The 24303-nt window shown below is 41.9% G+C and overlaps 1 protein-coding gene across 1 annotated transcript in view; it reads right to left on the reverse strand.

Annotated features, from left to right (window-relative positions):
* LOC101157521 (plectin) overlaps positions 1-24303 on the reverse strand; it is a 194012-nt gene that overhangs the window by 61974 nt on the left and 107735 nt on the right. Inside the window, exons 3-9 of the mRNA XM_023964104.1 lie at positions 19660-19721; positions 8315-8404; positions 6678-6755; positions 6496-6588; positions 4614-4780; positions 1992-2107; positions 1788-1891 (exon numbers count right to left, since the gene is read on the reverse strand). Coding sequence (XP_023819872.1) covers positions 1788-1891; positions 1992-2107; positions 4614-4780; positions 6496-6588; positions 6678-6755; positions 8315-8404; positions 19660-19721 — 710 coding nt within the window. The remainder of the gene's footprint in view (positions 1-1787; positions 1892-1991; positions 2108-4613; positions 4781-6495; positions 6589-6677; positions 6756-8314; positions 8405-19659; positions 19722-24303) is intronic.

Below are 24303 nucleotides of genomic sequence, written 5' to 3' on the forward strand. Positions count from 1 at the left end.
CCAATGCAGCAGAAAAACACATGAGGCTCAACGACAGCAAGCAGGACGGCTCCTCTTCTCCAGCATTTTTGTTCAATCACACATCACCATGAATTGGATTAGCTAGAAACAATCTACATGTTGTGCTTGCAGGCAGGGTGGTGAAGGAGCAGCTTATTTTTTGGAAAGATTCTCCAGATAGCATTGCAGTCATACTCAGGGTTTAAGAGAATGTCATGAGGGAAAGAATCTAGGTTAAGGTCAATAGTTATGCTCAAAAAGTTCACATTTAATAGTAATATTGAGTCCAAGTTCTTAACAAGTTTACGTCAGTATTTCTGTGTCACAACCCAAATTTTATAATGTATGCCTTTTTTGACGGCCGCTAGGGGTGCTCGAGCAGATAAGGTAAGTGTGGGGCATGGGGAATATGATGTACGTGTTGCTGCCTAAAACAGTCTCAGAGAGTTAGCTGAATATATAATCCCATTTCGTGCAACAAGTCCATTTAATTTGACACACCCACAAGCAGCCAAACAGCATGGATGTAACTTCTGCTCTTAGACCCCTCAGTCATGGTGCAACAAAAAGAAACACCCATGCTCAGACCTACTTTGGCCGCATCCTACAATCCTTTAGTGCCCTTAGACCCAACATGCACGTGACCGCCACTACAATATGATACAGCTTTCAAGTTAAAAGCAATCGTTAAAAGCAGTGTGAAATAATCCACCATCACTAACGGGTTGGAAAAGCCGGTCTGCTGCATGATGCAGAGGGCAGCACAAGCTCAGGAGTGAATTAGGCGCGTGCGGGTTTATAAGTTACTGCTGCTCTCAGTGACTTTTACCAGTATGTTTTTTTAACCAGCCCTGTTAATTCTGTTACTACCATATTGGTGTCGTGTTACTGGCGTGTCACAGGCACTGTTTGGAAAGAAAAGCTCTGGTATATTATTAAAACTTTGAAAATTCTTTCTGTGTCTTTGTCAATATGTCATGTGCTGTTAGAGCCTTTCCTGCAATTTCTTTTTTTCTTTATTTCCTCCCTGCTGAAGGCGGATCTTCCTTTGGGGTTCACTTCACTGTTCGGACCCTCAGAGCCTCCAGAGCGGGTTAATAGAGAATCATTCATCTTCTTCTGGGGGAAACCTTCATTTATAACAGTTCCCTTTCACTCTGTATAACAAACATACACACACTCCAAACACACTTTCGCTGCTCTTGTTGTCACTCCTTGCACTTGCCCTCTCCCCTCCTTCCGCTGCGACTCCCTCCTCCTTCTTAGGCACGCGCGGGGTTTCAGCACATATACACCCTCGTTCTACAACACAGTGTGGCGACCTGGGGGTTAGCCCCGCCTTAACCCCCTAAGACTCATGGCAAGTGGGGAATCGTGGGTGTAAAATTCCTCACCATGACTGAGGGGGCTGTGAGCAGAAGTGACCTCCATACCGTTTGTGGATGTGTTCAAATAGGCTTAAATACTGTGTACTTCACCCTCTCTGAGACTGGTGATAGTCGCATAGTGGAGGACAATTGATGACTTACTAATTGGGTTGTTACAACATGTGGCTTGTAGATAGGTGTGTATGTTTAAAATGGTGTGTGTGGCTTGTACTCAGGTGCGCTCTATAGTCTGGAAAATAAGGTATCTATCGATCGATCAGCCAACAGATAAGTCACCAGTCTGAAACACATTAACCTAAAAACTATGAATATGATTAATGTTTTATCAAAACTAACCTGCATTTTTTAAAGTTAATTCTCAGCTTCTCTTTGTATATTTTATATTTGAGCTTTACTTACATTGGCTCTAGCTCCGTCCTGGACATCAACACGAGGCATGACATCATATAGAGAAGAGACGTAAGTAATAATGGACTTCTCATCAGGGTGCGGAACATCAACGTCTAAAGCATTAAAGAATCCATGTTACAAAGGCCTTTTTCTAACTCTAAACCACATTAAATCTAACATCTAAGCCACATAAATTGTTTTTGACATCAGTACCTTCAGGGTCCAGGAGGCGCGTCACTCCCAGATCCTTCTCCGCCACATTGAACGCATGTTCAAGGTTCTCCAGGTTGGACTGTTGGTACACCTTACCCATGTCGATGAGTCTGGGACTTTTGAGCAAAGACATTTAACGGATCAAGAGGAGCCTCGATGATTATCAGACACAAAACGTAATGAAAAAAAAACATGTTCCAACATTAGTCATCTGATACACAAGCTTGACCATAACAGTTTTCTACAAAGCTGTAGTCTAAACAAATGGTAAAATACTAAATATGACTTAGATTTTTCATTTGCAATTAATTTTATTGACCTTATTCATACAGAAGTTTGAGCTGAACCTAAACAGTTATGTCTTCATAAATCCATGAGTCAAGTTTAAATTTTACTGAATAAATTGTTAGTAAGTGAAAAGAAATAAGTTGCAGGTAGAAGAATTTTGAAAATGATTGCAGCTTGTGAAAACATTAATGGTTATTTGTGGTAAATCTCAGGTAAACTGGCAGCAGAGGGTTTTTAAGCCCTACTGCCCATGGCTAAACACAGTAAAAAAGCCCACCTGCTCAAAGTCTGACAAACCCACATGAGCACCTGCTTGTTTGTCCTCTGGGGGTTTGAATCTTCCTGGCAGATGTTAGAGAATCGACAGCTGGAATGTAATTTAGTGGACGACTACCAGAATCAGATCTGACACATTCTAAGTCAGAAACCAGCCAAGGCTTGACTCAGAGGAGAGACAAAAGTTCAAAACTACACTGCAGGATGGAGTGACTAAATGCATCAAATAGCCTCACCTCATCAATCATCCATGCAGTTAGCTTCCAACTTTTAAACATCTTTCTCTCATGGTAGCTATAACTTTAGCATTCTCCAACTTTACAAATCAGTTGAATATTGCAACAGCAATGAATCAGAAAGCAAACGCAGTAAGTTTGATCTCATACAGCTCTCTGATGCGTGGCGTGGATTGGCCTGGGTAGCGCCCGTGAACAGAAGAAGCTGCACCGTGACGGACTTCTCGTACAGAGTGATGCTTCATTGGCCTTGTAGGGCCGCTCTGGTCTTCTCTTCCGTGAAAGCTACGCGACCTCCTTCCGTGGCCCAGTTCTTCAATGCTGGAGAGGGCCCCTGAGCTGTGAGAGCCCCGGCCTGAATCCCAAGAGGATCCCTCAGACGGAATGTCTTCACAAAACATGACCACTCGGTTGTCCACATCGCTGACGGACCCTGATAGACCGCGAATGAAGCCCAGACTTCCTTTCCTCTGCTTGGACTTACTTCTTGCACTAAGCATGATAACATCTGCCAAATTGTTCTTCTGCAGCACCAATAAAGAAAACGATGTAAAAACTGGTTAAAGGTGCATGTCCCTTTTTTAGGAATTCTGTGACGAGCCTGATGGTTGCAGGTTAGTCCTATTGCAATGGAGTGTCTGTTGTCTTCATCCACTCCTCCTGAAGTCTCTGCACATTTCGCTTAGATGGAAAAAAGTCTGGTTGGTGCAGCAAGTCTTGTAAAGGTTGGAATGAATTCATCTGAAGCTTTTCAAATCCCGGCTCAAAGTGCACGTACGAACCCTGGGAACTCTCCAAGCTGATAAAGGAACACCAAGTCGTAGTGCCACGGTTTCTTGTGGCTGACAGGGATCCATAGCTACACCCACAAACCACACCCCTGACCTTTATGAAAAGTAACACTGAGCCAGCCTCAGGAGTATTAAAAAGTGAAAAGAAAAAAATATTCAGGTACATTTTCTAGTTCAAGGGAACTTGTCCCTGCAGGCACATTTTTCTTTTTCAAATCACAACGGCTGTAAAGGAACCAAAACATTTTCCCTCATCTAATCCTGCTTTTCTGCCGTTTGCGAATAAATACCACAGTTGTTGGAGTATCCAATTGGAAATATATACACCATGCCTTGCCAGGATGCTGAATAATCTCCAGTTGTTTAGTTTGTTATATAAAAAAAAGACATCATCAGTCAGGGAATCAGCCTATTGTAAGTACAACAGACACATTTTCAGCTTCTTTAGTAAAAAAAAAAAGCCAAATAAATGAATCACAAATTGTATGCAAAACATAAAGGAATTGTGGCTCAAATTATGGCAGCATCTGAAACAACAAAAATGTTGACGACAGTAACTGGAGCGCTGGGACTTTCCTGATTAGTAATTAAAGGCTGATCACAGGGACCCATGCCAAAATGGGAACATCTTTCACAGCTAACAGAATGAAAGCTTTGGTAATGTCAGTGCAGAAGTGTACAGATGTCCATAACCGCTGCCGTCTCTCTGCTTCTAATTCATCACAGCTATAACACTCCCATCATGGTTATCCAATCTGAAAGGATTTTAGGACGGAGGGTGAGATTTAATTACAGAGCAGGTTTTAACTGGTATCACGACGTGTAATTTGACATTGGAGTGCATTCCATGCTGCAGTGAGCTCAGTATTGAATTAAACTTGTGACAAGAAAGGCATAAACTCTGTCAGTACTAGTATGAAGCTGGGTATAAAGCCTGCCTGCTGGTGCACTGAGCTGCAATGGAAACTCCTGCCTGCAATCGTTTCTTTGGATATTATTTGCATCAACCAGTGAATGACCTCCACCCTTACTAGTGCTTGTGGATGACAGCGTTGAAGAGTTTGCCGTCCCTCCAGCTGGTGGTGAAGTTGTCGCAGCGGATTCCCGGGTAGCCCTCCGTCATCCGCTGAGACCAGAAGAGCAGCTTCTCTTTGGCCGACATGTCCTCCGACTGCCCGTTCACCTGGATGTCTGAGATCTAAACATAGACACGATCAAAGTACATGAGCACAGCGTTTGTGGAGGGTTTACAATAAAAACTGGAATAAAGTAGGTCAGTGGAAACCAAAAGGTCAAATTTAATGGAATTACCCATCACCCAATGAGATCATTTTATGACAAAGTGATAAATTAATCAATTTGTTAATCATTTATAATTACAAATGAATTAGTGATAAATTTATCAGGACTGGAAGATAAGTTTAATTTTCCTTTTAATGGCTCTGACTATGTGAGGACGAACCGTAAAGTTTCTGCTTCTTTTCTAATGCCCCTCCCCCACACAAAGTGTGAAAAAATGTGGCGAAGATATCTTTTAACAAACCAAGAACTTTAATTGGATTAATTTTTTGTTTGCTTTAAAAAAAACATTGAATACATAAATAATGTAAACAAATGAAAGTATTGTTTTATTTTTCGATCAAATCAAGACAACTCATGAAAGGGAGCAGAGGGAAGCAAACTAACGGAAACCATTAGAGAAAAATAAAAATGAACTTTTTATGCTGCATAATAATAAATAAAATCATTATAACAGACACTGAAAACTGCAGTTGGGCTGCAGATTTTCCATCATACTATATTTTTGGGAGTATAAGTGGTGTTTTTTTGTACTCAAGAGCGACTTTTATGATTTTCTTTTGACATAAATAGGCTCATGTATTTGTATGTATTTCCCACAAACAACCCGTAACCTTCAGTGGTTGTTCCCCGTTGACAACCACTAGAGGGCGCTGTAGGTGTGAGTATCAGTATTTGCTACTGACAGCATCGCAGAAGAAGCACCGTCCAAAACAAACACGGTGGAGAAGAAGAACACAAATGCGTCTGATTTCTCACCCTCTGTGTCTGCCGTGCGTTCTAAATGAGATCTAAATGTCCACGCTTCCATGTAGCCATGAGGCGGAAACCTAGACGGTAGATTCTCACACATGTGACAAGAGTGTCTACTTTTGAATTGTGAACGTAGCGTTACGCTAAGCTTGGCATCATTTTTCAGAATTCTTACATTTTTTCTTTCAAAAATGCGACCTATACTCCGGAGTGAATTATATTTGCTTTTTCACGTTTGTCTCCTTGACTAACACAAACTGTGAGAAAATCCAGTCCTTTGATTTTACAGGGTTTTTTTTGAAAGCAGCACTTCAGGAAGCAGTGTGACATTCACTGTTGCCCCTAATGTGTCAACTTTTTAAACTCTCCTAAAACCATGAAAACACAATTTTCCTGCAAAGCACAGCTGTGTTTCTATTGCATGTGTCTGTCAGCATCTCCCGAGCTTTCCTTTGCCTTTCTGCAATCCAAACCCAAAGCTCTAATTATATGGGTGGGAGAGGGGGGCCGAGGTGTTTCTGCATGAGAAGGAGAATCAACAGAAGTGGATTGGGTGTGACTGAACGCAACATGCCAGAAGTTGTAACTCTGACACACCCTCCCCTCAGGGATGAGCATAAGTGACTCACCCACCAAACACACCCCGATTCTGTTCTGTTTCTTTCAATGTATTTTCTGTTTAAATGTTTTCCTCCCAAGATTAAGGTGAGAATGTGACAGGGAGATGTTTTTTTTTTGTAGAATGATTTTAAAAACCCAAACCCATCTTGATTGGTTCCAAGGAGGTAAGGAAACAGCAGCAGGCATCCCAGAGGCGACAGGTATAAAATAATGAAACACAACACTGACAGAAAAGGAGACCTGGAAGTGGAGGATGATGGTCCAGATTAACCCCAAGGTCAGCTTGGGGTTTCCATCTGCTATATCATCATTTCTGATGTTAACCAGCTTGACCTGTAGGGACAAAACAAGCCGAGAATTCCTCACACTTCAATGCACCTTGTTAGTGAGATGTTTTCAGATTATTGTGTGCTGCATCCTACCTGCCGGTGTTTGAGGAAGTCCAGTGCTATCTGAACATTCTGCAGTTTGTGGAAGCGCATGCGGCCTTTTTCTCTAGGCTGGGAAGGATGAACAAGAGATAAAGATGCTTTTTATAGAGATAATCCTTCGTACATCTACTTATGCAAAACAAAAATAAAAGAGAAAAAAAAATGAAGAAAAAAAAATACAACACAAGTGAAAAATAAAATAGCGGAAGGTTCAAGTTTACAAAAAAAGTTTACAATTCACAAAGAAAAAAACCAAACTACCAAACTTAAAGTCCCACTTTGATCATCTTTAGATCTATTGAAAAAGTCCTCCCAGTGGCTTTATATTGGGATAATGGAGTTTTTAGGAAAGATTTCAAAAACTGAGTTGTTTTCTAGGACATAGTTTCTGCAGAGCGCCAGGAGTTCACCAGAAATTAGCCTCTGAGTTGTCGTTGGGACAGTTGCCATGGAGTAAGCCTCCCCTGACTTCCCATCAACCCTTTGGTTTACACTCTCTCCCACTAGCTTACAGCCCCTCACACCCCCCCCTAACACTAGCGCTGCAACAACAATGATGATCAATACTGGAGCTATCCAGCCGTACAGTTTAGCTCCATTCTAGCTCAGACCAGGAGAACAAATGTGGATCTATTTGTTGCAAGTGGATGCATCAGAATGGAGCAGAGCAGGGAGCTTGTGGCCCAACAATGGTAGCACCTACATCACAGCTACAAGCTTTTTTGTCTGCTCCTGATTCACAACAATTTAAATAAATCAATATTCAGAAATGCAACTTTAAGCTCAATGTTCTTCATGCATGTCGTCCATCATGAGAAAAGTGCTACAAAAACACAATTTTCATTGGAGTGGGTCTTTAAGAAAGGCTGCTTTAGCTAGATGGGAAAACAAAAAGCAATCAAATGAAGGAAAAAAAGCCATTCTGTCAAGGAACTGAAAGCTGGAAATCACAAATCAAGACGAAGGTCCGTGGATGCCATGCACAGCCGAACTACAGGTGGAGTACAGGTGACAACATTCCAGGGGGAAGTTCTGAGTAACAAAGCCACTCACCAGCTGCAGGCTCCTGACCACGTCTCTCTCCTTCAGCTAACACCAGCAAGAGCAGTGCCAAGGAGAGCAGGCGGAGGCCAGGCACCAAAGGTCAGCACACAAAGGGTTAAAAAAGACGGCAAACCAGAGAGGAAGAACACGGAATAGAAAGGAAAAGCGTAGATCAGAGAGAAGTACAGTTCACAGACACACATGGAGCAACCTGCTGTTAATGTGCAGAAGTTAGGACAGCAATGGGAAATGACGGCAGCTCAGCACGTTTAGGGATGGAGTGATGAGCAGAGAAGCCTGCGAAGGACTCGCTTTCCCATTACAGCAGAAGCATCAATTCCTCTTTAAAACCAGGTTTTAAAGAGAGAAAATGAATGCAAACAAGGAAGCATCAAACTTAAGTTGATTCATTAAGCAAGATTCCAGCAAGACTAAGCCTCATAAAAGACAACTAGACTGCAAAGGACTCCAGTCGGTCCCAAAGGCATTCCATGTTTACACGGGATAAGTATCATTTTAAATGGTATGGAAGATATTTTAGGCAAAGAGATGCAGCTGTGGCCTCAGGCAGATTCCGAACTCACCAGCGTATCTCCAGAAAGGACCTCCAGCAGTGAGATCAGGTTGTGTCCATCTCGAAGGTCTTCGTACAGATCTGTCACGTGACGCTGGGCCTGCCGGACAGAAAGGAAGCAGAAATGTGACCGTCTTCCTTCGAATTATTTGCATCTTCATAACATGTTTTGAGCACTTTCTTGTTTTTAAGGTATTAAGCCTGGTAAGGTTTTTAGGGTGTGAGCTTTTGTGTCATGATGACAAAGCAATAGAACATGCTGCAGTTTTTTTGTGACATTTTCCAGCACATTAAACAAAAAGAACTAAAAGTTACAATATCATCGGCACGATCATAAAGTTAAATTAAAGCTACAAGTAGCATTTAGCGGGCCCGAGCACGTGCGACCGCATGGCACGAGCGACCGCCCCGTGAGCAACGCCCTGCTCGAGCCATTCTCGGCGTTTTTTCTTGTCCATTCTGGAGCTCCAAGCTATTGTTAATACGACAGCAGCCTGGGGGGGGGGGGCTGTAATCTGTTGCCTTAAGGGACAAAGACTTTTGCATATAGCATGAAAAAAATTCAAGCAATGATGATAATTGCTATCACTGTCCCTAAGGATGAGAACAATAGAACTCATTCAATTTCCACTACAATGTCTAGATGAGTGTCAGCTATGTCTGATAACTTGGCCAATTAGCTGGACCGGGATCTTGCAAAGTGCAGGTGGTTAACGTCCAGTGTGATGAGTCTGTGGACGGCAACAGTACAGCATAGCTTTTGGTTTCCACAAGAGAAGAACTCCTGACACATCTGCCCTAACAGACAATTACAAGAGGAGTTGAAATGTATAACACGGTGAAGGAGTTTTTGTGCAGAAAAAGGTACAATTAGAAAAGCTGGTAGCAGTGACTGCAGATGGGACTCCTGCTATGATCAATAGACAAACAGGTTTCATCACTCACTGTAAAGCTGACCCAGACTTTCCAAAATGTCTGCATTACTGCTGCGTCATTCACCAGCAGGCCTTATGTGCAGAAGTGATTGGCTCTGGACATATAATGACTCTTATTCTGAAAATCGTAAACAACCTCAGCTGCAAAGCAAAACAGCACAGGATTTTTAAGGTGCTATTGGAGGAGATGTCTGTTGAATATGGTGAATATGAACATTGTGAATCTGAACTTGCATTCTTGACTGACATTACTGGAAAACTAAACCACTTGATCTGCGAGCCTCAAGACAATGGCAAAACTATTTTTTTTTGACCAGCCTGCCTGAGCCAGTGTTTTTCTTGTGGGGATCTTTTCTGCCAGGGCTTGTCAGCTTGGTCAGTGGATGTTGCTGCAGTTGTCTCCCTTGCTGGGACAGCTGGAGTTAAACACAGCAGCTCACGGCTCTGAAGTGGACCCCGTTGCTGTCCCAGTCTGGATGGGCACTGTGGCGATGTTCCAATGGCCAGGCTGGCTCCTGGTATAAAGAGATTCCCAAATACCATTTCCTAACCGCAGAGCCAAGGATGTGTTTACATGTTTAGGTCAAAAATGTGATGGACAGCTTCATGTTGTCTTTTGATGTAAGTTTAAACCTAAACATGCCACCCTGTTATTAATCCAGTTGATATGGTTCTCCATCTGTGTCTAGGTGATAGAAAAGCATTTTTTTTTATATTTAGAGCTCTAAGCAAACAAACAGTTGTCTATATAAAAGAGCTTTTACAATTGTGCACTTTTAGCAGGTCTCTGAGTTCATGTGACCAATGTATGGTGGATTTTCACAGACCTTGTTTAAAACTGAAGGTGAGAGAGACTTAGAGAAATGGCTTCATTGTTCTGGAGTTCTTTGTTTCATCCACAGAAGAGTAGAATTGGTGATTGATTTTGAAAAGCTGCTGAAAAAAGTATCTTTTTCAAATTGCAATTTCTAACTTGGGTTTTACATTTTGTGTTCCATTTTTTGTGCTTTAATTGGGAAGCATTTGTTATTTGTTTGGTGTTTTTAAGGTTCTGCAAATATACACATCATTTTTTAGAGACATTTGTTATCAGTTGTGTTTGTTGATTTGTAGTTTAATTTCATTGGATGTATAGATGTCGTGTGGGGGGGAGGCTCGAGAGCAGGTAGGACCCAGGCGCAGAGACGGGAGGCAAACGGGTTCAGGGCAAGTGGGTTTATTTAACTAACAAAAAGCGCTGCAGAGCAGGATGACAAAACTAAAAACAAAAACTTACTGTGGCATGGCAAGGGACATGGACGCCAGACAAGAAGACGTGATCAACATGAGCAGAAGTTAATGGACCAGCACAGGAGGAAGGCAGAGACAAGACTTATATACAGACAGGGCAGACAAGACACAGGTGAACACGATTAGGGCAGATGGGGACCAAAGGAAGTAAAACTCAAGAAACATGACAAGACAGGAAACCTTTCAAAATAAAACAGGAAACAGAACCAAACAAGACAGAACAAGAACTAAAGCGAAAAACAAGACAACAAACTGAAACCATGACAATAGAAAGGAAAAGAAGTTCAAACATTGATTATAAAAAAGGATATAAGAGATAAAAAAAAAGAAAAAGGAAAAGAAAAAAGATAAAATATTGATTTAATTGCATTTTGAATGAATAAAAAACAATGATTAATAGAATCAGAATCAGAATCAGAAATCAGAAAAAGTTTTATTGCCAGGTTCAGTAGAGCGCACTTTACAAAACGAGGAATTTGACTTGGTGTATAGTGCAATTAAGAATAAGTTAAAAATTAAGTTAACAACAACAACACACTATATACAGTAGAGTAAGGTGAATTAAAGTGGGAGCACAGATGGGCTGGGATGGTGGGGCCTGTAAGTGGCACCGACAGTCCTTTGGTGGGCGGGGGGGGGAGGGGGGGTCACCTGGGGGAGTTGGGGTACTGTTCAGCAGGCTGACTGCAGTGGGGAAGAAGCTGTTCTTGTGGCGCGAGGTCCTGGTCCTGATGGACCGGAGCCTCTTGCCAGAAGGGAGGGGCCGAAAGAGATTATGTCCTGGATGAGAGGGGTTGGCTACAATCCTGGCTGCCCGCCTCCAGGTCCTGGAGATGTGCAGCTCCTGGAGAGACGGGAGGTGGCAGCCGATCACCTTCTCTGCTGAGTGGATGACGCGTTGCAGCTTGGCCTTGTCTCTGGCCGTGGCCGCAGCGAACCAGACTGTGATGGAGGACGTGAGGGTGGATTCGATGATGGCATCGTAGAAGTCTACCAGCATCTTTTCAGGGAGGTGAAACTTCTTCAGCTGCCTCAGGAAGTACATCCTCTGCTGGACCTTCTTAGTGATGGAGCTGATGTTCTGCTCCCACTTGAGGTCCTGGCTGATGATGGTTCCCAGGAAGCAGAAGGACTCCACAGAGGTCACCGGGGAGTCACAGAGGATGACAGGGGGGAGGGGGGCTGGGGCCTTCCTGAAGTCCACTGTCATCTCCACTGTCTTCAGAGCATTAAGCTCCAGGTTGTTAGCGCTGCACTATGACACCAGCCTGGCTATTTCACTCCTGTAGGCCAACTCATCTCCGTCAGAGATGAGGCCGATGAGTGTGGTGTCGTCAGCAAACTTCAGGAGTTTGACAGACAGGTGACCAGCTGTGCAGCTGTTTGTGTACAGGGAGAGTAACAGGGGTGAAAGGACACAGCCCTGGGGGGATCCGGTGCTTGTGGTCCGAGTATCTGAGACGAGCTTCCCCAGCCTCACATACTGCTGTCTGTCCGTCAGGAAGTCTGTGATCCACCTGCAGGTGGAGTCAGGCACATTCATCTTGGAGAGTTTTTAATACTAAAGATGTATGAAAGACATACCGAAAAATATGTCTTTCAGTGTTTAACTGGCTGTCTTTGGATTATGCATGCCTGAGTAATGGCCATTCTTACTCCTCATCTCTCTGTTCACTGCTTGCTAATTTACATAGCAGGGGTCCCAGCAGGAGGGGGCGGGGTTGTAACACGACTCCTTCAGCAGAGCCAGGCTGAGAGAGGCTTTGACATGTAAGATGTTAGATGTTAGAATGCTAGATGTTAGAATGACCAGTTCATTGTATATCTATGAAAATATTCAGGGAGCTATGGGACATGTTCAGCTATAGGTGTGTGAAAATTGGTGTCGATTGTTGAAACATAAGTTACCATAAAAAAATGTTTGTTTGGAGTCTAGACAGATTTAACACAGGTTTTTGGATGAAAAAGGATTTTTTATAAATCATCTGTTACACTTTTAAGTCTGAAAAAAATATGGAAGGCAGCAAACACAGATCTCTACCGTTTTTAATTTGTTTGTGCTGATATTTGAAAGATAAGTTATGCAAAAAAATAGGTGTTTGCAGTTTTGCCTAAAAAGACGTTTTCGGACCTTTTTGGATCAAATGTTGTCTAAAAGTTCACCTGTAACTTCAATCATTCTGAATTTTTTTAGGAAAACTAAACCACTTCAACTGTGATCTGCAAGGCAATGGTAAAACTATATTTTTTATGGAACAGCCTGCAGTGTTTCTTGTGGGGATCTTTTCTGCCAGGGCTTGCCGGCTTGGTCGGTGGTTGTTGCTGTTACCAATCCAGTTGATATGGTTCTCCATCTGTGTCTAAGTGATATAATCAGAATCAGAATCGTTTATTGTCATTGTACATGGGGATACAATGAAATTGCAGCAGCCTTGGAGTGAAGGAGTTACATAAAATAAAAATAAAAATAGAATAGAAAAAGAAATACTGTATTTACAACTCTTAACAAAAAATGAACAATATGGACAGAAACTGTTAAATATTAAATATTTGTGAATAAAATAGAAAGGAATTACATGAGTTGCTGTGAGCACAGCTTAATAAATATCAAGTTATTGCACAGTGACCCGGTTAGACAGTCAGGATATTGCACGCATTGTAGTAAAATTAGAGTGAGGTGTGGTTGGTGGACGTATGTGCATTCCGTATGATAATTGCCTATGGAAAAAAGCTGTTTCTTAGTCTGTTTGTCCTGGTTCTGATGGACCTGTACCTCCTTCCAGAGGGCAGCAGTTCAAACAGAGGGAAAGCAGAATGGGTGGAGTTAGTGGTGATGCTAGTCACTCTGCTGATGCAGCGAGACTGGTAAATGTCCTTCAGTGAGGGGAGGGGGCAGCCGATGATCCTCTGCGCTGTCTTTACCACTCTCTGGAGACTCTGCCGTTCTGCTTCAGTGCAGTGGGAAAACCACACTGTGATGCCATAGGACAGAATGCTCTCAATGGTTGAGCGGTAGAACGTTACCAGCAGCTCCTGGCTGACGTCGTTCCTCCTAAGTTTTCTCAGGAAGTGCAGGCGTTGCTGGGCCTTCCTGATGACAGTCATGGTGTTGTTAGACCATGTGAGGTCAGCAGAGATGGTGGTGCCCAGGAGGGTGAAGCTGTGGACCCTCTCCACACAGTTTCCATCGATGTAGAGTGGGGGTGGATCTGTTCTGTTCTGCAAACTGGTGGGGGACGAAGATTGGAGGGAGGGAGTCTTTGATGTGTCCCAGGAGCAGCCGCTCCAGACACTTTGTGATTACAGCAGTGAGTGCAACTGGGCGGAAGTCCGTGAGGAAGGCTGTGGATGAGGACTTTTTGGGTATCGGGATGATAGTGGATGACTTCAGGCAAGCAGGGATGAAAGCCTGAGCTAGCGACAGGTTGAAGATTTTTGTGAAGACCTGGGAGAGTTGATCGGCGCAGGCCCGCAGAACCTTTCCGGGAACTCCATCAGGTCCCGCCGCTTTCCTGGGGTTTACCCTGCTGAACATCCGTGCCATCCGTGCCACGTCCATAAAGGCATTGTTTTTATATTTAGAGCTCTAAGCAACCAAACAGTTGTCTATATAAAAGAGCTTTTACAATTGTGCACTTTTAGCAGGCTGAAAAAATTATCTTTTTAAAATTGCCATTTCAAATTTGGGTTTTAAATTTTGTGTTCCATTTTTCTGTGCTTGTATTGGAAGGATTTGTTATTATTTTGTTTAAAAGTGCTACATATTGTATATACACATAATTTATTTAGAGAAATTTGCTATAGGTTGTGTTTTTTGGTTTTGTAGTTTAATTTCATTGGATTTATATTAAGGAAAAGAAGTTGCAGCATTGATTAAAAAAGGATAAAAGAGACATTTACTGTCTAAGTCTTATGTTACATCTGTAGAACTGTACTGAGAGTTGGGTTTTGTTTTGGAGCACATTCATATGTTTTGTTTGTAAAAAAAAAAAGATAAAATATTAAGTTAATTGCATTTTACATGACTAGAAAAGCAATGATTATTCATAAAAATCTATGAAAGACATACAAAACAAATGAAAAAGCAGTCTGCCCTCCCTCTTGTGTCTAAACTATTGTCACCTCACTTCTGGGTTAGTTAGCATATAAACAGGCAGCTGGTGTGTGTGTGTGTGGGGGGGGGGGGGTGAAATTTGACTCCAGCAACAGGAAAGATTGAGGAGCAGGCTGCAGCATGAGAAAAAGACTGAACCATGTAAGAGGAAATGACATCCTACAGTTGACCAGTTCATTTTATATCTGTAAAGAATATTCAAGAAGCATTTAGACATGTTCAACTATATGCGTGTTAAACTTGGTGTGGATATTTGAAGCATAAGTAATTTTAAAACACACTTGTTTGGAGTCCAGACGGAAAAAGCACAGGTTTTGGGATGAATCAGGATTTTTTTAAAATCATCTGTTTCACCTGGACTTCTGAAAAAAATATGGAAGGCAGCAAACACAGATCCCTACATTTAAAAAAATAAATGGTGTTGATATATGATGATTAAGTTATGAAAAAAAATAGGTGTTTGTAGTTTTGCCTAAAAAGACGTTTTCGGACCTTTTTGGATGAAATGTTCTCTAAAAGTTCACCTGTAACTTCAATCATTCTGAATTTTTTTAGGAAGCAGTAGCACATAAATGCCTATGAAAGTTGAATTCTTGGTGCTGATAACCTAAACAGAATTTATGCTAAAAATCTTTGTTCAGTCCAAAATTTCATTAAAAAAATCAAGTGATGAAGTTTCTCGTAGACCCTATAGTGTTACATATCAAAGCTGGAGGTTATTAAAGGCATCTAATTCTGAAATCTCAGCTTCCTGAGACAAACGGCTGATTTATAATAAATTTCTATTATTTGGGTGCACATAATCGACCACTTCCTGTTACGCAGGCACCGTCAGGTGTACACCCATGAAACTTTACATGATGAGAGAGGACCCTTCTGAGTATCTCCAGTTTTAATTTCATGCACATCGGACAAAGCAAAGAGAAAATACAGGGCAGAATGTGCCCAATGCAATAACTAGGTGGCGCTATAGAGCTCGTCCAAGATTGTCATATCCATGGGTTCAGAATAGAAGCTTCATCATATCCATTGAATTTCAGTGAGATTGGACAAGGAATGTGCACGTGAGAGCAACTTTTGTGTGCATAGCGAGATGCCCAACTTTGCCGCTCTGTCACGACCACACCCCCGCATTGAAAGTTATGGTTTTTTGTCAGAGTAAACTTCAATGGCTTTTCAACAGGTGGACGTCATTTTCAGGTGTGTCGGCTCATCCTACTCGGAGTAGTGATGCTCCAAGTAAAACATGTCATTTCCTCTTGCCAGCAGGTGGCGCTACACTTTTTCCAGGTTTTTTCACTGCAGATGTGTTCAGAGTCAGACTACAATCATGCACATCAATTTTGGATCAGATTGGATTATGCATGGCTGAGTAATGGCCATTTTTCTTTTCATGGCGTGTTTTCGAAACGACCTCCAATTTTGACGCGCCGCCATGGTCACAAACATCCATAAAAACTTAAAAGCTTTGCAATTTAACATCGGACATGTGTATAGTTTACAAAACCAAAGTTTGGAGTCATTACTCTCAAATCTCTAGGAGGAGTTCGTTCTAGAGCGAGGCCTGCGAATGACCAAAATACAGCAAAAATGACATATTGTCATCAAAATATCAGACTTCCTGTGCGACTGACAGCTTGGTCCCAAGAGACTTTTTTGTAGGTTTCTATCCGATGAACATGCCCTGTTAAAATCAGGTTTGTACTATAAAGCATATGGAGGTGCTCGCGAAAACAAATTTTGCAGGTGGCGCTATCGAGCCATTTTTGTTTACCTATGCCGTTCTCCTATAAAATATGAAATTTTTCGCGACTCCTGATGTGTATACAAAATTTGGTGAGTTTTGGGGTATGTTAAAGGCCTCAAAAAGGCGACGGAAAAGTCGGAAGAATAATAATAATAATAATAATAATAATAATAAACCTAACAGATACAATAGGGTCCTTGCACTCCGTGCTCGGGCCCTAATAAGCTTTCTACAGAGCTAAGAGTCTTCTCTGAAAGAACACCATTCCCGTCAGGAATGCATAGCCGTGAGCGGCCAAGCCCGTTTTCTGCTTCAGATGCCAAACGCAGCTGTCATCTCCGACAACTGATGGATGAAACACATCATTTTTTAAAAAAAGAGGGAGTCTGAGGTCAACCAAAAGTTGCTGTGAACACTTTTTAGACTCTGGAACTTTGTGCAGAGAGACACTGACGGTAACCTGCAGGCATGAGGTGCGGCAGTGAGAAAGGTGAGAGGGTGCAGAGAAAGCACTGTGGGGGGGTCAAAAACACATTTGTGGGAGAAAGCTGCCACAAAAACAGGTGAGCAGGACTGTTTCCGTGCAGATATGCCTACCTCCACCTTCCTGCCCTGGATGAGGAGAACAGATGGGTTGAGTAAAATAGAAGAAAAGGTCCATTTAGTTAAACTGTTGCTTTGTATTGTAGGTATTATATGTAGGATTGTACACATCTAGGTGAAGTAGGTCATTAAGGGGGAGGAGACTTCATATTTAAACTGAGGTCAGACGTTTATTGCATAGTTTTGTTGAAGCTACCATGTTAGCATGACAAAGTGTTTTATAGGAACGTTGCAAAGAGCCTTGATCTCAACACATTTTTGAGATTGTGACCAACTGCACACGTCTGCTTTTCTCTGCTCATTTAAGCATCGCCGGCTGAAAACATGTTTCCTGTGATGATCTGTCATCTATCACCGCCTCTCAATACTCCCCACAGAAGGGCCGTTGGCTTTTCCTCCATCGGTGCAAAAAGATGGATAATTCCTAACAAACTGTGTTGTCATAGTCAGAATGAGCTTCTCTGTCAGCCTCTCATCATTATCATTACTGCGCATGGTTGACAGGCACACCAAGTGCTTTCTCCGTTTTACTTCTACACAGCATTTTTTACTGTGCCATGGGTTTACTACGACATCTACCATTCTTCTTAGTATTAAATGACAGGAAAATGGGGAAAAAAGATTTTCAAACACAAGAATAGTTTCAGATTTGCTAAAAGTCTCTAAGTGGACAGATTTCCACCCCATCGTTAAGGTTTTAACGATACCCATCCCTGAGAGTATTTTCCCAGGTTTAGCCTAATGTTTCCCCTCCGGATATGCTGTCATTCCTTATTTCTGACTGTAGATGGCAACAAAGTTCCTTCTGTTGGTGCTGCCATTTAGGAAACCCAAAACTCAGTCGGTTCTGAGTTGCTCCAATGCGATAGATTTTAGTATTAATAAAATATAAACCAACTATCAGTTGGATCCCTTTATAGAAACTATAAGGGTTAAGGTAGAGTTATGCAACACTCTGTACATGCATCTCTGTTTAAGCCAGGTCCACGTTGGCTCCAAAGGAGTCTCCTGAGAGGCTGTGCAGCACGTGCTACTGGGGGTTTCAACCATAGCTGGCCTTGAGCCGGACTCAGAATCTGCCTACTCAAAGTGAGCTAAGCAAGTCCAGATGTGTGTGAGTCACCCGTTGGATTCAGTGCGTTCTCACACAGCGGTAGCAAAAAGGCAGCACACTTATGGAAAACACAACAGCCTCCTTGTGCTTATTTTCCCTCCTTGTTCCATTTTTAAATAAATGAATGGCCCTGTGTCTGCAGAGTGAATATGGAAATTATATGGAGGTATCCGAAGGCTGTGAATGTTTTACTGGCAGTGGGTGTTCCCTGGAAAAAAAAGCAGCACACGCAGAAACACTTCAACTGTTCTGCAGGAGGGGCTCTGGGCTGCAGCTCATGTTTGACCAATAATGAGGGACTGCAGATTGAGATGCAGGGTTTCGTCCTGCTCATCTCTCTGAGTGATGCATCGGTGTGTGTGTGTGTGTGTGTGTGTGCGTGTGTGTGTGTTTGGGGGGGGTTAATATGAGAGTAACAAAGGGCGATGGAAGTGAGAAGCACTGATGGAGGGCACACACAGACGTACAGCAGATGACAGGCTGGACTGCTGCAAGCCTCTCTACCACACTGGACATTCGATGGGTGGGTGTGAAACAGTGACTGGGTAAACTATGGCTAGATTATGGAGGCTGGGGGGGGGTCATGTTGGTAATCATTTCTGCAGGAATACATAGAATGCACAGGTGAGTGACAGATTTGACTGTTTACTGTCCACATGAGAGTTCTGCAGCTTCCATGCAGAGCTGCAAGTCTTTGGCCTTTGGCCATTCTTCTGCAGGTTTTAGGTAAAGGCTGAGGGGAAGGATTCAGGAGTTGAGTTGTTTCTAAGTTTCTTGATTTTTTTAACATGTACAGTACTTTGCATTATATGGGTTGAGGTGCAACTTTCTTTTGGCCACCAATGACATTATCCTCCTCTTACAATCCATCTGCACCCACGCTAAGCAAGCCACGCCTATTTCACGGCTGCTCTGCTTCAACCTTCAGCTGAATGTGCGTATTTCTGTTTGCCAGACTTTGTTTGGATTGTACTGAAACTAATTTCAATACTGGGTGGATTTCTCCTTGTGGGGATTAATAAAGTTATTCTATTGGATTATATGCTACTGTATTCTATTGTATAAAAGATTCTCAAAAAATAAAGCTTTGATTTTTTTTTTTTACTTTGTCTAAGAAATAAAGACATTTTTTCATTTAAATCCACTGAAAAACAGCTCAAAGCTGAGAAAGAATCGACTCATTGTGTTCAGTGATTCTTAACCTTTCATTACATCATCCGTTTGCCAACATAAACACCAACCAAACCCAGCTATTTCAGACTATTTGATGCTCATAGAGAACATTACATGGGTAATATATTCTGGAAGAATAGTCAAACAAAAAATGACAATGCCATAAATAAAGGTATTGAGTTGCTTCAAAGCATCTACAGTTTCCATTTGTATTATTTGTTAAGGAAAATTATGCTGAGCAGTAATTCTTCCATAAACCACACATAATCCCTTTTTCAACAAGGTTTTTCCAAAAACCTGCATGTCTGTGCATTTGTGCAAACATGTGGCTGTGTTCCCAAATGAAAGGGTATTAGAGCAATAAACAGAAATGCCTCACCTTTATCAAGTGCTTGTTAACCCATTTTGTGAATGTCTTCTTTTGCACTCGGTCTCGTTCATCTGAAACAGACACAGACAGTTGTATGTCAAAAGGATTCTTCAGACAGAGGTCACTGATATGTGCTTCTGGTCAGTGTTGCAGCGGATGTTCAGAAGAGCACTGCAGTGGAATGCTGACAGCAGCTCTGGTTTGACTGAAAAACACAAAGAGGAAGAGATTTCCTCTTGCAGGGTTTGAAGATGCTCCTTGTGATTACAGCATGACATGATATAACAATTATCCAACAAGAGGGAACACGGTCTGGGTATGGAACACACCCACTAAGACAACAAACAGGGTTATTAGCACTGAAACATGAGGCGTGTCCCTCAAAACATGCAGGGATTCCAAGAAAAGCCCCCATGACTATTTCACGACTGCTTTATAAGACGTTTCTCAGCATTTTACATTTCCCAGAATGCTTGACACAGCCTGAGATCAGGGTACCCTGGGTATCACTGAGCGATGCTCCATTTCATCTCATTACTGATAAACTCATCTCCACTGACTCAGTCCCGCTCCTTCACACTCAACACAAAGTCCTCAGTCTTATCATTTTAAGACAGTCAGGCTGTGACACACCCAGCAATGAAAAGCAAAGGGCAGTGATTCAACACCAACATAAAACTGGCACCCCAGGGCTACATCTGTTTTTCTCAGGAGCAGGCAGCAACTCTGGGTCTGTTATGAGACTGCGTTGCCATGGAGACCTCACACAGAAGCCATTAGACCTTTAACCTCCTCGGGGTTTCCTCAAAACTTAACTGGGAAAGAGTTGAAGTATGTGTTGGGTTACATGCTTAACCATCATCACCTGGAGATAACATGATGAGCGACCAGAGTGGATTAACAAGACATGAGCTGAAAATTTATTCTCTGTGATGTCAGAACCTGGGTGAGCTAAAGGACCACAATCAGCCTGTTTCTGTGAATTATTTAAAAACATATTTGACTTTTTCCTAACTTTCAGTGTTCAGTTGACCCGTGTAAATAATCCATGGGTAGTCTGCACAAATCTTTAAATTATGCTCATTTTAAAGGTACGAATATTGATTTTTTCTTTCACTTATTTAGAATATATGACAAAGTTTCAACTAATCCAAATTTATAAAAATGAATTTAGTGGAAAAATTGCTGTTCTATCTCAGCAATGACGTATAAAACTGTTTTGTCAAGCAGTACACTGTGAAACAACAAAGACTGTAAAATGAAATAATCAAAATGTTTTAGGAAGTCCAGTCAAAACTCCAAGTTTTATTTAGTCTACTAAAATCAGATTTTTCCAATCCTTTAAATGAACAAAATCCAGAGGAAAGGGGAAGAGTCTGAATGAAAAAGGAACAAAGAAGTAGAGCATCACTCATTCAAAGTGAGTGCAAACAAACTGGAGCTCCGGTGAGTCACTACAATACCAAAATATGAATTCTAAGCTTTACATGGAACTTCTTTTAGAAGTAACGGCATTTAGAAGGAAGATGACCTTCTCAGGAATTAAACACCAACACTCTTTCACTTAAAAGTCCCCAATTGGACTGTTTCACTGACTGACCTCTAATGTAGAGCAAATCACGATCAAGGCTTCCAGTTGAGCCATTTCCACTGAGAGCAAACATACTGATACCTTTCCTATCGTCCATGGCCTTCAGCATCCCTTGGTAATAGCCTTCATCTGAAGGTGTCCTGTCTCCTCCAAAACTGTCAATGGAGATATTCCTGATCCTCTGTTGCTGGGAGGTCATCGTCACAGTTTGCCGGCTCACAAACAGGTACAAAGATTATTTCTCCTTCCTTGCGCTCCTTATCTGTGTCTTTGGCCGTCTTTTGGTCCCAGAGTGTGCAGTCTTGTGGCCACAATCCACTAAGTCCTTCACAAACCTATGATTTCTCCCTATTCTTATCCTCTCTTAACCTCCTCTCTCCCTCTTTGTGTTCTGCCCCTAACTTTGTTTTTTTTTTTCTTCCTTCCTCTTTCAACCGCTATATTCCTTATGGTGCCTGTGGAAAGTCTGGGCCTGTCCTGGTGTGCTATGGTGAACTCTGCATTTGGCGGCTGTGGTGTGTGGAGGACACAGGGCTGAAGACACACCCCCTTCCTGCGGTGTGAGCAGAGGGAGGAGTGGCTGCAGAGGACGAGGTGTACTAACCTGCATAGGAGGACAATCCCTGGAAGGTTTGTGCAAGAACTCCTGAGTCAGAGAAAGTGTGGCCCTTTCATCTTCAGATTCTTACTTCTATTTAGACTGTTACAGCACTTCACAAACTTTTCTTACACTCTTTGAGATAAAAAAGGGGAAGTGATGTGGATGACATTTTGGGATCCACCCATGGAGGAAGTCACACCCATGGGTGCAGTTGTGCAGGACTTGGTTGTAAAAAGATTTTTTGAGACACTATTCACTAAGAAATAAAAAGATAATGTGTAGTTTGGTTGCTTTCTTTAAAAAGCAACTCTGATTTCTAATCAGTAGAATAACATCTACGAAAAGGTGAGAAGAGGACATTTTGCCTGAGTTTGATAAATGTTTGTGTTTAAATAGCAACAAAAGCACTTGTGTAAAAAGGAAAATAGAGTTTTTATTAATCTTTTCTTAAAGCTCTATCATTTTTCTAATTTTAGTTTAAGTACTTGTTTAAGTCTTCCGTTCACACTGGGATGAAGATCATGCCCGTCTTCTCTTCCCTCCAGTCCCTAAACCTCCCTCTACATATCTAGTTTCCTTGCTTTGTCTTGTTGTTTTACCTTGGCAGGCTTTAAAAGCTCGTTTTCCTCCCCGAGGCCAGAGTTTTTACCTGGGCCTGTCTGAACACGAACACACTGGATGCATTAGTGGCACCCAGTCTGTGCAGACATGTGACTAACTGTGTGTGTCAGAGGCTTGAATCATTTTGGAGCCACGTTTGCAAATTTGGAGACACACCTTTGTGGTTCTCCACTGTCTAGGCAAGCTTTGGTATTAAGGAGTGGCATGCAGGCAAACCTTTAAATCTTTTAAGAGAAAGGAACTGCACTAAATAATGAATCTTTTAACAACTGTGAGGAATAAAAGATTACCCTAAGGCTATCATGTTTATTTGTATTGTTTCTATGCAATGTTCATTCATTTGCTCTTTCCCCCAAATAAATCAGTACATTTGCTGCTTAAATCTAATGTTAGGATCTTGAATTTTTTGTGTTTTGTCGGTAAAATCAATATTTTGGATGTTTTGGTGATTGTAGGTCTAAGTTGAGGAAAAAAGTCAAATCTTTGATTGCTAAAGATTGTAAACCAACACCTCAGTGGTGCTGTGCAGTGAAGGGCTCCAAACACCTTCTCAGGCTTTTCACTCTCAGCCTCATGGGAAATTCAAGAAGGAAAACGGGCGATGAGGCAGAAAGTGTGGAGCATCTTAGTCATGAGGCCGCTCCCCGATAAAAAGAAACGTATCATTAAGTGCTTGACATGCTTATTACTCGGCTCATTCATCTGGTTTCATCAAAACCACGTTGGCCTTATGTTGATGGCAGACAGGCCAGGAGAAAAGATGGAAAAGGTTTTCTTTTCACATTTTTGTGTTTGGGCTATTTATGGCTGAGCTGATAGGTGGATTGAAATGACCGTACCCACGCCGCTCGTGTGTCCGATACAGTCAGTGTCCTTGGTGCTGCCATGTGACGGAGAATTTCTGGACTACAGACTAAAATCTGAATCCTAGATGAGTTTTGGTGTCGATTCCCTAAAGTTATAACAGTTTTTTTCAGCTGAGTTTAGGTGACAAAACAAAGGATGCTTAAAATAATGAAGAAATAATAATTCTGATTGACTTCTATGACCTCTTCTATATTTCCTAAAAAATAAATGAATAAATGGTCTTTTAATCATGATTATGATATCTTCAGTCAATATTGTTTTCTCAGACATAGTTTCTGCAGAGCGGCAAGAACTTATTAGAAATTCCCATCTGAGTTGTGGCTGGGACTGTAGGTGCTGAGTAAACCCACCCACGTATAAGAACAGACCTATGTGTTCTCCCACCATCTTCCAGCCTCTCACAACCCCAACCTAACACTACCGGCGCACCAAAAATGGTTCTGATCCAGATTCCAGCTCAGAGCAGGAAAACAAAGAAAACAAAGTTCATGGATCTGTTTGTCTGACAGTGGATGATCAGAATGGAGCAGAGCAGGGAGCCTACAGGGAGGCTGTGGCTGCCGTTGTAGCTTCTACGCCACACCTACACATTTTTTACAACAGCATTTTTGTGTCTGCTCCTGATTACTGTTACTATTTGAATTTATTTGAAAAAAATAGATTTTATGACACAACAACAACACGTCAAATCTCCAAAATTGGGTTTTTGAACTCATTCAAATCAATTTCAGCCCCCTAAACATGCCAGCAGCAGCCTGACTTCAAACATACATGTGGTTCTCCCAGAGGAATAGCTAAGTTACAGTTGATTAGCTTTATCACTGATATTTATCTTTCTTCATCCATTAAGCTGAGAGTGAAACGTTTCTAATCTACAAAGACATGGCTGATCTTGCAACCACTGAGAAAAACCTGGAACTAAACGTTTGGCAACAGCAAAGCAACCAAATTAGGAGAAAAAAGGAATCCAGAG

Source organism: Oryzias latipes, chromosome 16 (genome assembly GCF_002234675.1).
Source record: "Oryzias latipes chromosome 16, ASM223467v1".
NCBI lineage: Eukaryota > Metazoa > Chordata > Actinopteri > Beloniformes > Adrianichthyidae > Oryzias > Oryzias latipes.